At 39.1% G+C, this 14,194-nt stretch overlaps 1 protein-coding gene across 3 annotated transcripts in view; it reads left to right on the top strand.

Moving 5' to 3' along the window:
* The window catches only part of WDFY4 (WDFY family member 4), a 140,498-nt gene that overhangs the window by 33,554 nt on the left and 92,750 nt on the right, over positions 1 to 14,194 (top strand). For all 3 annotated transcript variants that reach the window (XM_082054359.1, XM_082054360.1, XM_082054361.1), the window contains 10 exons: positions 3,059 to 3,273; positions 4,266 to 4,378; positions 5,351 to 5,558; positions 5,833 to 5,909; positions 6,610 to 6,828; positions 7,687 to 7,871; positions 10,313 to 10,544; positions 12,202 to 12,353; positions 12,908 to 13,019; positions 13,133 to 13,323. In XM_082054359.1, the coding sequence (XP_081910485.1) occupies positions 3,059 to 3,273; positions 4,266 to 4,378; positions 5,351 to 5,558; positions 5,833 to 5,909; positions 6,610 to 6,828; positions 7,687 to 7,871; positions 10,313 to 10,544; positions 12,202 to 12,353; positions 12,908 to 13,019; positions 13,133 to 13,323 (1,704 nt within the window). The remainder of the gene's footprint in view (positions 1 to 3,058; positions 3,274 to 4,265; positions 4,379 to 5,350; positions 5,559 to 5,832; positions 5,910 to 6,609; positions 6,829 to 7,686; positions 7,872 to 10,312; positions 10,545 to 12,201; positions 12,354 to 12,907; positions 13,020 to 13,132; positions 13,324 to 14,194) is intronic.

The raw sequence follows: 14,194 nt of genomic DNA, 5'->3' as shown, positions 1-14,194 counted from the left end.
TGTCTTTTAGCAAGAAGTTTGCTTGTTCACTGATCAACCAATTTCTGAAGGTTTTATTGTTTATACAAACCAAGCAATTTTCCTGCTGTGCTTCCAATCCCAAAGCCCACCCTTTTATTTGTCATATTTCTCTTGCTGCTGACTATCTCCTTAAAGCCAGCCAGTGTCTCTGAAGTTGCACTAAAATCTTGGTAATGCACCCTAGATTGAAGAGAAAGGAACGCTGCCAAGAATCACTGGCTAACTATGCTGAAGATTATTTTCTGCTTTGTCTTCTTTTTTATGCAATCATATAATTAAAAAGGTGCCACATGGAGGCAGCTTTGACTTCCTCTCGTGTCTCTGATGAACACCATATTATAGCACTACACAGTAACTTAGAAAAATAAGGAGACACTGCATTCTGCAACTAAATGTAATCTGGTGAGCAACAAGTCAGTCAGACCATCAGAACTTACGAAAGTATTCTTAACATCATGAGGAGATTTTGTTACCTGGCTTCAAATGGTCAAGACTTGCTAGTGTATTTTCTCTAGAAGGCAATAGTATCCCTGGTATTCACACAAGGGAAGCTCTGTAGCTTCTCTTACACACAAGCTGTACCAAGGGGAAATGTGAAAAGCTTGATGAAGATAATATAGTTTATGTGAGCATTTAACTAGGCCCTATCTGTGTCATGTTTTTGGAAAAGTAGAAACAGTTCATGCAGTTCATAGTGTTTTTCTCTGTCAGCTTGCAAGGACTAAATGAACACAAGTCACTCTGTAACTTTGTAAAACCACTTACATGTACTGTCAGCAAAGTAAATTTTATTTGTTAAAGGCAGTGGGTGAGAGTTAATCAGCAAAATACTGTGATAGAAGTCTTTGTAGTTGGGAACTATGCATCAGGGTTTTGAGCTGTGATAAATTTATGAATTATTTATTTTTGGTCACATTTTAAGGAAAAAAAATGTACAGATGATTTTCAGATGTGACTCAAACTCTTTACAGACAAAGGGTTTTAAGGTGATGAAAGTCTACCTTTTCTTTTGAAACCACAGTTTAAAATCCTGAGTCACTTGGAACTTGCTAAAAGTGCTACTTTCAATGCCTTTGTTTCTTTATTAGTAAAACTAAATCTCTGTGGTATGTTAGGAAGTTAATTCTAATTTTCTATGAAAGCCTTCTAGCTTTTCAGATGAGAGTTGCTTCTGAGGTTAAAAATTGACTTTTTAAAATCACACACAGAATTATCACTGTATCATTCTTAAACCTAAGAATATTATGTCCTTTTGAAATGAAGCTATAAAGTTTTTGCTCATCTTAAACATAGTATAATCCTTTTGAAGATGAATAACAGTGAATTAAACTCAGCTACCAAGTTTTGAAACTGTGGGCTCTTAGGTGCAAGAATCTGGAGACTACTTAAAGAGATCAGGCAAATTAAGTGACATTTTGCCCTTAAGACTCCAATCTAAGGCAGAGCTACAGTCTAACTACACCCTCAATATCCTTATTCATGGTGCAAGTAATATGTGTTGGGAAAATCAATCCATGCACAGCTCGGTTTCCTGGCCACCGTTAATATTTTCACTAAAATCTCATTTTACTGGAACTAAGATCCATGAACACATCACATTTTGTTCAAAACAGGGCATTACTGGTATTGACAAAGCTGCTGAGCTAATGAAAACAATCAATTTTTTTGTATGCCATTATGCTTTTATTGTATTTATTTTGGAGTAAACCAGTATTTTCACTTAGTCAAGACCTGTGTCCTTCTCTGTTTTCATATACATACAGATACTTTCCTGCATCCAGTCAAATATGGAGTAAAATAGCAATTAAAAGATTCAAAAACTTATAAGCGAGACTTCTCTATGCTGTAGCAGTAAGTGCCTCTCCATGAAGAATATTGTAGTTTAGTCTAGCGGATGTTTTCTTTCTATAATGAGATGCACAGTGAGACTGCTTCACTGGGAATGAACAGTCATTCAGAGAGGAGAAACTGTTACCCAAAGAACTCGCCCTTCAGATATAAAAAATAATAGTTTACAAAAATAGTATGTATGTTGCATTGGATGTGCTAGTATTATATTCCAAGTGTTCCAATTGGTTGATGAGCACTTTGAAAACAAATTTCTTGTCCTGTACTGGTTTTGAGTTTGATGTGGATGTAAAGAGCTGAATTCCTCTTTACAGTTATCAAGCTAGCTTACTCTGAATTCAGAGAAGTTGCTTCTCACTCATGTTATAATATCAAATCGCAGTGTCCTAATCCACATCTGCATCCACATTGTTGTCCTTTGCTTTAAAAGTTTGCATGGATATTTCCTAGAAGAGTATATAAGAAACCCAAAGAGCTCTTGAAGGTGGGCAACATTTCATCTTTCTAAGATTTGTTTTTAAATATATGATGCACACTTAATTTTGTGTGAAGTCCGGTTACCTCAATGGGGTTCCTGATTGAGAACAAATTGCTCTGAATATAATTTATGAAAATTGAGAAACTTCTTTAAGGCCATTAAGAAGCAATAATGAAGTAAAGCTTCAATTCAGCAAAACATATAGAGACGTGTTTAGAACTAAGTGTTTATTGACATTGCTTGATACAGTTTTGTTTAAGAAAGTGCTTTTAGAATGAAGATAAGATCATGTCAATATGACTCTCCACATGCTTAATGTCAAATATATTCCAAGTTACTGTGTTAGTCTTGGAGCTTCTGCCTAATAACCTGTCCTTGGTGGTGGTCCCTTCTTTTGAATGAGAACCAGTTGTTCTCTTCCTTCACTACCAAGCTGTTGAGGCAGTAAAGCTCAGTTGTGGATGGCCAAGCAGCTACTAAGATAAACAGACACTGTTCAAGGGCAGAGCTTTATAGAATAGCCATGTGGTTGCACTTGAGCCTCTGGCCTAAGCAGCTTCTTTAACGGGCTAGATTTTTACACCCAGAGATTTGACAACTGAAAACAAAACAAACAACTGCCAACCCCCCCAACCCACAACCAAACCAAAAACAGTCACCATGTACAGTTTTAGTTCCATTTCACTGACTTCAGCTCTGTGTCCATTTCAGCTTTCACAGGAAATCCAGTGTGCTGTGGTTGATCATATCCAGTCCCTGGTGAAGTCAGAGAAGAGTCGTCAGGTGATGTGTGGATCTGGCTTGCTGAGCACCATCATAACTACCTGCCAAGATGCCTTCCGCAACGAGAGCCATCTACTGCATCTGCCCCTCACTAGAGTGTTTGAGAAGCTTGCATCCCAGGCTATTGAGCCAGATGTGTTAAGGTATCAGACCATATCTAATGGAACCAAATTGCTTTAGTGGTGCAAATTGTTTGCAAAGTTTGTGTAATAATCAGATACTTCATGTATTGCTCCAATTCAGCAAGCCTTTTGTTTCAAGTCTCAGTTAATGCTGCTTACATATTGATTCCAGGGTATATGCTTAAATGACTTAGTGAAGATGGTATAGTGTATAGTGTTCAGCTGCATCAACTCTGCAGGGGTTCTAAAGCCGTTTATGAATGGTAACTTACTAAGTAATTACAAAACAACTAGAGTTATTCTCTCCTAGTGTTCATGTGGAGAAGCTGTTTCCTGAAAAGTAAAAATTACTTTCTCTTAGCTCAGATCCATGTCAAGGATAGATGCAGAAATAAAAAGTGTAGTCTTGTTTCTCAGTCTCTGTTTCTTCTTTGAGGATGTACTCTGTCATTTAATGCTAACAAACGCTAGGCATGAGAGTACCTAACAGAGATGAGAGTGCAGACAAAGTTGGATATGCAGTGGAAGACTGGATTTATTTTACTCAAAAATGGAACAGAGTTTCTTAAAAAAAAGGAAAAACCAAAAACCAACAAAACAACACAAACCTCACACCAACAAACAACCCCCACCCAAAAAAAACCCCATAGTTTTTTTCCTGAAAAATTAGTAGTAGTCAAAAGTATTGCTGAAGGAAACAAACCCTCATATTTTTTTTCAATACAAAACTTTGAAAAGGGAAGTGTAAAGCAAAACAATATTTAATTTGGTATCCAATGAGAAAGTTAATCTCCAGAGGGCTGAGCTGTATTTGTGTGGTTGCTATGACTCCAAAGTGCCTGGCTTGTTTGTTTCCTTGTTTGTTTCCTTGTTTGTTTCCTTGTTTGTTTCCTTGTTTGTTTCCTTGTTTGTTTCCTTGTTTGTTTCCTTGTTTGTTTCCTTGTTTGTTTCCTTGTTTGTTTCCTTGTTTGTTTCCTTGTTTGTTTCCTTGTTTGTTTCCTTGTTTGTTTTAGGCAATTTCTTTGTTTGGGAGGTTCTCCATCACTGCCTTCCAGGACCAGCACAAACAGGACACAGGCTCTTTCCTGTCAGGGGAGTGATTCTGCTAATGCAGCTTGGAATGTAGGTAAGCACACGACGAGCAGCCTGTTGCTGATACAGCAAGTGGGTTATAGATGTTTCTGTAATGACAGGAAACTGCTGTTGGAGTAGATTGTTCCAAGACAGTTACAGTGAAGGTGTAGTATGCCTGGATGTTTTAGACCAGGTATTGCCCAGGCTGGGTGGTACTTGCCCAACACTGAGAGCTGATCTAAAGACCAGCAGAGATCCAATTGTAATATGTGTGTGGAAGTCAGATGCTGACATAGACTCAGACTTTGCTGGATCAGACATGTAAGTGATCTATAAAATTACTAATCATATTCTACAAACCAAGGGGAGTGTCTCCTTGGTTTGCAGCATGTTTTCCCTGTGGTTTATAGCTAAAAATAGGATAAAGATGTGAATAAAGAACACTGCTTTTTGAAATTGCTAGGATATCCTAGTACTGTGCCTTTTCTTATATGGACCATATCCATTCAAGTTCTTTCTCTGTTCTAACACATTTTGCAGGTGAAAAGCTACAGTAGTAGTATTTGGTGGTTAAACTTTTCTCATGCCTGTGAGACACCTGATACAGCATGGTACAAATTTGATTCTTATATTCTTTTCAGTCATTCGTCAGATCCTCTCCTACCTGTTGGATGTGACAATTCTGTTATGGCAGAATTGAATGTGTGTAAGAAAAATGGAACTAATGGGTCAGGAACCTTCTTCCTAGAAGTGAAGTTTGGAGCTGCCTGAAGATGGGGGCCAGGGGAGGAATATGCCTATCACTTCTATAAGCTCATCTCTCCTGTCAGCCTCCCACCTTGAGATTCCTTCAGGTGCAATATTTTTGTGTATTGCTGAGGATTTCTGCAGGCTGCTGAGAATGTGTTAGTTGGCAAGCATGCGGTGCTTTTCTTACCAGGGATGAATTGAATACAGGCAAAACGTGTGACTGAAAAAAGTATTGCAGACACTGATCTGGTTAGACACTATGTTGATCTTGTAGGTTCAGAAGAGGACGTGGTGGACAACAAAACTGATCCTCAGACAGTTGTGCCTGTCAGCAGCTCTCCCTGGGTGTCCAAGAGATCTGCCTTGGCACTCCAGGCTGCGATGAGTCTCATCTCCATGACATCACCTCGAAACTTCCAGCTCCGCAGCACAGCTTTGCCTCCATCATTTGTGGAGTTTGACATGTCCATGGAAGGATATGGGTATTGCTGCTGTTGCTTTTCTCTTTAGCTGCTCTGCAGTCTCCAAGTCCTTATTCTGGACACTGCCACTAACCACTTCTCTCTCCATCTTAGTCAGTCCTTGTGCCCTATCACTGCCTTCCTTGCAGCAGTGTTGCCAACATATTTTGATATTGCCTTATCACTGATAACCTAAACTCTGCCTTTAATTTGTGATTCTACACTATTAAGTCACTGGTGACCCTGAGGGATGATTTTGCATTTCTGATGAATGAGTGCTTTCTTGCTTTTGTAGGTGTTTGTACCTCCCTACCTTGGCCACTGTCATGGGACCCAGCGCAGAGCAATCTGTTTCAGGAGGAATTGGCATGGGTAAGCACTCTGACTCACCTACAGCTTCCTGAAAACACCTAAGTTTCAGCCCCACTGAAAGCACTCAACATTTGTAAGAAATGACAGCAAATAAGCTGTGTGTTTCAATAAACTTTTGTCTCTGTGTCCCAATCCAGCTCTGAGCTGTATAACTCAGACTACTCACCAAAATGCGGTATCAGATGCAGATTAATGATGTGATGCATTAGCTTTAACATTTGCAATACAAATTTAAAGTGGGCTGCTAAGAAAACAGTCTTAACGAGTAAGAGCCAGCAGATTTTAAGGGTAATCCGTCCCAGAGGAATAGAATCTGTCACTTGAGATGAGATGAGATTCTCCTACAGATCAAAATCCTCTATTGGGTGAACTGGGAAATGGCTGGACCTCTTGCTTCCTGAATTTTGTGAACTTTGAGAACTTGTTTCTGGCCCAGTGTTTTCCAATCGAGCTCCATGTCATGGAGATCTGTTAGTCATTTCTCCTCAGTCAGTTTTAGGTCATTTATATATGTGCTCACACTTACATGTGCAGTCTCTATGCTATTGAAGGCAGACAGAGAAATCTAATAGAACAGAAATTAAACTTCATATTCTAATGTTGATTCTTCTATGATTTGAGCTATAAATGAAACAGCAGTTTGTTAATGTCTGCACAGGGAAACCAGCTTCCTTACTGCTTATTTGTTTCCTGTCTGCAGGCACAAGAATGTTCCCTCCGTCAAGTGGCCTGACTCTCTCCTGCTGGTTTCTGGTTAGCAGGTTTGGTTTGGTGCACAACAGTCACCCAATTCGTTTCCTCACAATCGTGAGGCACATGTCAAGAACAGAGCAAGAATTTGTTTGCCTTTCAGTGAGCTTCTTCCCGCAGGACCATTCTTTAGTCATTTCCACAGAAGAAGTGGAATTCCAGCCGCTTGGTAAGGCTCTTCTCAGTCAAGCTGGAGTGCTATGTCCTCTGATTATCTGAAATTTTTCATCAACAAATTTCCTCTTCTTATAAGTACCTGGGACTTTAATGAGACTTCTTATCTCTTTGATTTACTTCTGTCAGCCTGTTGTGATTATAATTCTTGGTCATATCTCAGTTTTAAGTTCGCTCTAGGTATTGAGAATTATTTTGTGACCTGCAACTTATGATAAAATTTATATATATTTTAAGGAAAACTTATGAATGACATTTATATGGTTGTGTGCTGTTATGGAGACTGGACTTGAACCCTGCCTGTTCTGTGTGGCAGTAGACAGATTTGGAGAGTAGGGCTGAGTAGTCCTACTCAGTGATCTAGCTTCCTAATCAAGCAGCTCCTTTCCTCTCCTTGCTTTTAGAGTGTTTTTTGTCATGCCAATCTATTTTTTTTTTTCTTGTTGATGTTTATCCCTTTTTCCTTATTGAATGTAGTAGACTCTTCAAATGTGAAGGGGATTGAAAATTGCAGAGGAGGTTAACGCAGTGAATATCCTGAGGGGTTCTCTTAGAGAATATGTTGGCTTTGTCCTCGTTCCAGTTTAGTTTTGCAGTACTAAGGCAGCTAGCAGGTGTTATTTGGGTGTATGGCACATTGTATGCTGGGCAGGGATCTTGAGAGTTATGCAAGTCTCAGGTCCCGAAAATAGACCATCAGGGAATGTTTTAAAGATACTGAACAGAAGAGCACCAAATCACTCTATACCCCCCGAGGGTCCTGCTTCTTGTGTAACACTGATAGTTGTGTTCCAGAGACAGGGGAATATGGGAAAGGCTTTGTAGTAACTTTCCCCTGTTTTTGCTGTTACAGATATTATGGAACCTGAAGATGAGGTACCAAATCCCTCCCCATTTCCAGGGCACGTCTGGTTTGACTGTGGCAAGCTGCTGGTCACTGGCCAGTGGCACCATCTCACAGTGACAATTGCTAAGGAAGCAAAGAAGAACTGCATTGTGTCAGCTTATATTAATGGTCAGGTGCTTGGCTCTGCAAAGGTAGAGACTCTCTGCATAGATCCTGTGCCTAATGTTTGCCTTTCATTGCTTTTAATTTTCATCTCCCCATGCACGTACCATGACTCTTCAGTATTAACCTGAGAGACTCAGAGCATGGTTATTTGCATATGTAACATGTACCACTCTACACTGTGCGAGTGGAGTCAGAAATCCATGCAAACCAGCGTGTATTTGTGCTGCTTCTCAGAATTATGTTATCAGCTTATACTGATGTTTTGTACTAGTTCCCCTCTCCCCCCTCAGCATGCAAATAGATAACCAGAGCAATTTTGAGTGGTGACACTCACCTGAGAGTTGTGGTTACCTGGTTTGCAGGTAGGTCAGGGTTATGTTGATGAAATTCAGTTGTATCCTTACCAAAATTTTCTGAATTGACTAGTGATTTTGATGATCTCTCAGTTTACACCCTAGATTTTCAGAAGTTGTCAGCTATAAAAAGTACATCATGTTAAGGTGGGATCAGAGAACTCTAAACCAAAGGTTCTTTGGATTTAGGCTAAAAGCTGCAAGGGTGACAAGTTACGCAGGGAGCCTTCATTTTTGAAGAAAGACCTGGAAAAGTAGAAAGGTCACAGAGGAAGAAGCTTTTTTGCAAGAATCCAAAGATGGATGGAATTTCCTCAAGAATTTTACGTGGGCATTTTTCAAGCCATCCTCTTCCTGTGACACCCATTGAATAATCAGATGATGACTCGCTGGCCTTTTTCCTACTGGCAATCTAAGCATTCAGAAACAGACAGGTGCTCCTCTGGGTTAGTTTTCAGTGTGTAAGAGAGCTCTTGAATTAAAATAATACTTCTTTTTTGAGTCAATAGAAATGAAAAGAATGTCTTAATTAGAAGAAAATTGTAAATTTCTATGATATCAACTCAGGAGTTCATTGCAAATGTTGGCATAGCAGGTATTTCCCCTAATGTGCCGTTTCTTGTGGTCTTGTTGCACAGGAGTGAATTTTCAAGTAGGGTATTTCTCAGCTTGCATGGGAGATCACGAAATAGCAATCCAAATGCACGTGAAGGGTTTGTAATCTACAGGGGGAGAAGACCCCCTGGTTTTTGTATCATTATCATCATGCCCCTGGTTTTGAAGCTAATCTCAAATTATTTCTGAGATTTGTTTTTTGATTTTTGAATGCTCCAGGCTGTCAAAATTGATAATGCTGCTTATTTCTGTTGCAGCTCTGGTTGGTATGGTGGTTTTGGTTTTGAATAGAATCCTTCTATTAATTGAAATTTGTAACCTTGGTCTCTTTCTTCTTGTTCTCATATTTCAAATCAATCTCAACACATGCAAAGCTCACTTGTGTGTTTTATACTTCTCTTGTAAAATCAACCTGCTTAATTCCAAATATTCTCTTTCCCATACTTGAGAAAAATGATCTGTCTTCTAAATGCCTTTTGGGACCTATATGCATTTCAAGACTGAAAATTTAATTTAATTTGCCTTCCTTTAAATGAGACTGAAAGTCATCAATAAAACTAGGCCTAAGCATTGCAATTGATTAAAGAATTCACAGCAAATGTGTTTAACATACACTGAAACAGCTCATAATAAATAAAACAAGCATTTAGTAAATAAAAGACGGTCCCAGTGCTGGGGTCTCTGACATGATGCAAGTCTTCATCTTGATGTTTACAGTGAAGAAAAGATTGTGTAAGAAATTTGAATTGCACAAAGGCTGTTAACAATACCAAAAGCTATTTTTGCATGGTCGAGCTGGGAGGGGGTGGGTGGGTAGGTTATTACGTTGCATCAAACCTAATATTTTTCCACTCAAGTATCAAGTCCTGCCTCCTAGCATGAGGAGCCCTGTCTTTTACATCTCAGTAGTGATATCAGCAAATGCTAGGAGTCTGTCATCCTAACAACAAACTTTTAAAGACAGGGCTAAGCCCTGAAATAAAATATAGTTTCTTACTACCAAAAAATGTCCAACTACTTCCTACTAGAGCTGCCCAAATTTAAATAGAATGATTTTGATACAAAAAAATAAATGGTCCAATTTCCTAAGCTGTGGCACTTTCACTGCAGGTAACTGATGCACTTGGACATTCTACACTCTTCAAAAACTGTTTATTCTCTAGGTGCCTATTACCATGTGCAATCTGTAGCTTGGCTGTGTTGAAAGTCACAGTCAGTGTTATGAAGTTTAGAAGGGGAAAAATAAGTCTGGGGTCAAGATAAGGTTTTTCTTTACCAACACTTGAAATAATTTTGTGTGTTTTGAACAAAAAGTAGACTTGAACTTTCCAAAATGCTTGTATTTGTGATACTTCTGAAAGTCCAGTTTCTTAACAGTGTTTCACAGCTGACTGAGACTTCACTGAGGAAACAGGCAGCAGGCAGTACCTTCCAGGGCCAAGAACTTAATGCTCCCCAAGTGTACTGGGTCTCCTCAGTGAATTCTTTCTCTGTTGCAGATGCAGTACCTCCAGCCCTTACCAGGTAGCTGTATTTCTATGGAACCCTCTTCCTTTATTGATGTCTATGGGTACATAGCTACTCCTCGAATTTGGAAACAGAAGTCCTCCTTGATCTGGCGCCTTGGCCCTACATATTTATTTGAAGAAGCCATCACTGTGGAAACCATGGAGATGATTAATAAGCTTGGCCCACAGTATTGTAGCAATTTCCAAGCAGTACAGCTTCAAGGTACGTAATTCTCATATCCACCACTACATGTTTGTTAGGGCAATGCTCTTTATTCTTATAATCTGTGATTAGTATTCCAGCTATGCCTAGAGCTCACTCTAAAAGCCTGGAACTCTGTTACTGAGTGGTGTACAAGATTGTAGTAAGATACCATGATGATCTTGTCACATACTGTAAACTGGGCAGAAAAAGAAGGGCAGGAATCAAGCAGCTGGAGAGGAGAGAGGGATAACATGTCCTTGAGGAGATACAAAATTGCATTTTCTGATGGACAAACATTAAAGCAGAAGCTTTAATTGAGATGTTCCACATTTATGGTGCTACAGAAAAACATGACAGAAAAAGAAGCATCATCTTTAGTTGCAAATGCCTGCAGAGTCGGAGAGCACGGGGGAGAAGAACACTAGTGGAGTAAGTTAGATTCCATTTAATGAAGAGGCTTTTTAAATAAAGTATATACTGTTAGTTTCAATTATTAAACAGGCAGACAAAACATTTCAGTTGTTGAACAAAACATTAATCAATAAATAGTGCATTCACCTCTCTGCTAGAGCTCGGGACGAAATGTGATGGTGATCTCCCATTTGAAAAGAGCAGAATAATCAGACCTGGTCATGCTCCAACCTAAAGCACATCAAAATGACTGTCTGAAAGTACACCTTCAGATTGCTGTCTCTCTTGACAAAAAAACCTAAATCTCCAAGTCAAGCATGGGAAGGAGTTGATGAAAAAGGAATTATATCAAAATACAGCCTTAAAATAAAAATATTATACCCATAGAAGTCAGAAGGATTTCATTTTGAAGTGTTGAGTCCTTATGAAGTCTGGGTTGCTTGTTTTCTGCACACTGGTCTTCCCTGCTGGACTTGAATGCTAATCATGGACTGTAACCATCTGACCTAATCATTAGTCTGTGTCTTACTGGAAAGGAAATAGGTTACACAGTCTTGGGGCATTTGCTTCTAGTTGATCTTCATGCAGAACATATACTAATTCTTTTTGCATATAAGGACTGTGTCACCAGAATTAGTAAACAGTTTCATAAATCATCTGTTTTCCCAGTCTATAAAATTGGCAAAAATAGAAGATTTTTTAAATAGGTACACACAGTTTTTCCAAGTGTGAGTAGGAATAGAAAACTCTTTCAAGAAAAGTATGTGCAAATGACATACAATCATTAAACTGGTGACCCCGGTACTTCTTAGAAGCTTCCCGTAATTTGTGTGTTGTCAGCTCTGAACTTTTGCCTCTGTCCATTTTCTTCTATGTGAATCCTTGCTCCTAGTACCCCTGAGAAAGCTCCCGTTAACATGGAAGACCTCCTCAGTGTTTTCTCTGCCCAGAAAGTTTGTTTAAAAAATAAAGGTTTATTCTGGACTTCTCTGAGCTTCATGAGATATTGAGAGAGGATGCAGGATCTACACAAAGCAATGGGCAGAGGAGACAAGCCAAACACATCTCATATTGGTGCTTATGCTGGCAAGCTGCCATGGGCATGTTGCAAAGGGTGAGGGCATTTTTCTGACCATATTTAAGTAAAAATCAAATTCCTGTCTAAACTTTGGTTTCCTCCAGTTATTCTTCATCTGCTTCTATCCTGTCTTACATGCTGAACATGCAAAGATCCTTCAGAGGTTTATTGTCACTCTTGTTTTAGATGAGGACAAGTACAGTGATCATAATCCTACACCTCTGGTCGCAGAAGAGAAGATTTCATTTGGAATCAATTTTGTATGCTCATCTCTCACTACAGTCCAAGATATAAAGATCTCCTACAATGAAGTGGATGGCCGTCTGATTGCCAAAGAGGTCACAAATTTCTCTCATTTGTCTTAAACATGTTTTCTTTAGTTTCTGATTGGTTTCCTTGAGCAAAGCTTGTGACTTTCTTAGTTACATAACTTCAGTGATTTCTACCCCCCCACGCCCCCCCCAGCTTCTCTTCCAGTTCTTTAACTCCATTCTACTAATGGTTTTGTTCTTGTCTGTGGAGAGGAATAAGTTGGACAGTGTCAATGTCAATGTTAAAAGCCTTTTTTGAAACAGCAACAGAAGCCATAATTTTCAGGTCTAATGATAATTTGTTTCAGTCTGTGATTTCTTAATGCCTCCACAATGACTATTCACATGCTATTCTACCATTCTCACCAATGCCAAGCCTAAAAACATGTCAAAGTGGTGGGGTTGTGGGATATTTGAGGTGGGTGAGTGTTTGTCCTAACAATCAACCTTGAAGGGAAAATAAAGGTTTTCATAGTCTAAAAGTAATAAAAAATCTAAACTATTAGAGTGTCTGGTTGTTAGTTTTTGTCTCCCTAATACTGCCACAGTTTCTCTTAGCATGCCTCTTTTGTCTGTTTTAGATTGGGATTAACTCTCGGGACAGTTCAACTCCAATATTCCTAGTTAAGAATATAGCTGGACACCTCTCAGGTTCCTTGCGAACTATTGGATCAGTTGCTGTGGGCCAATATGGTAAATACACTATGCCTTAATGTTTCATATTGTTTAAGAGTTGGGCATTTCTCTGTCCAGTAACAGATTTAGTCCATGCAACTTCCTGGTCGAGTAACACTGTGATTTCCTAGGGGTAAGAGTGTTCCAGTCCTCTCCAGCAGCTACTAGCCTGAACTTCATTGGAGGCCCTGCCATTCTCCTGGGTCTCATTGCTATGGCCTGTGATGACCACACCATGTATGCAGCTGTCAAAGTTCTCAACTCCATCCTGAACAGTAGCCCAATGAGTGAAAAATTGATGAGGCACATGCATGGGTACCAGGTAGATACTCTTCTGTTCCTTCATTCTGGTTATAGTATTTCCCTTGGAGAACCTTACAGCAAAACCTATAAAAAAACAAACATATCCTGGTATTTATGATTAGAACTTTCTAAGTTATGAATCTCTGAGAAGGGGATATAGACTAGTGCTCTAAATTCTGTGCTTACTCTCCCTGGGAACCTCTATAATGATTTAGCTGCTAATAGTAAGGTAAGGACAGATGCTTCTTAGCCAGATGTGATTTAGTAAACTAAATAAGCCAGTGCAGCAGATTTGTGAGTGGCCCAACCTTCACCTTTCACCAACACACTTGATCCCTTCCACAAGAGACTAAGTCTCATGCAGGCCTGCTTTTTCCCTTCAGCTCATGAAGCCTAAGATTCCTCTTTGCAGACTGCCAAGTGTAGGACCAACAATGAATTCCTATGGCTTGGTCTTCATTCTGCATTAGGAATTGTGCTGATATAAATAAGTGTTGTTTGGATTTCATTAATTAGGTTTGTCCTAAGTTCATCTTTCAAACCTGAAAGCTGTGCATACTGAAGAGTTTGGTTGTATTTAAGCACTATATACATAATATTGGATGAGTTAAAGCTCAAGTGTGAGGTTTCTGTTCAGTATAATTTACTTTATGCTGTGTAGGCAAAGCAGAGTCTTATGGAACAGAGAAGCCTTTAACACAGCTGGTTTCAAATGAGACTCTTAATATTATGGCTTCATGAATGATTTATTATAAACTTTATATTTTCCCATTTTGTGAGTTGTTCATAAATTGTTCCTGATTTATATGAATATGTTTATCATACTTGGATATTGCTTGCCCAATCCTTTCTTGAAGGTGAATGCCAGCCTCTAGATGTGTATGAACTGT

Source organism: Streptopelia decaocto, assembly GCF_964273445.1.
Source record: "Streptopelia decaocto genome assembly, chromosome: 5".
In the NCBI taxonomy this organism is placed as follows: domain Eukaryota; kingdom Metazoa; phylum Chordata; class Aves; order Columbiformes; family Columbidae; genus Streptopelia; species Streptopelia decaocto.
This window is presented reverse-complemented; position numbering and strand designations above follow the sequence as displayed.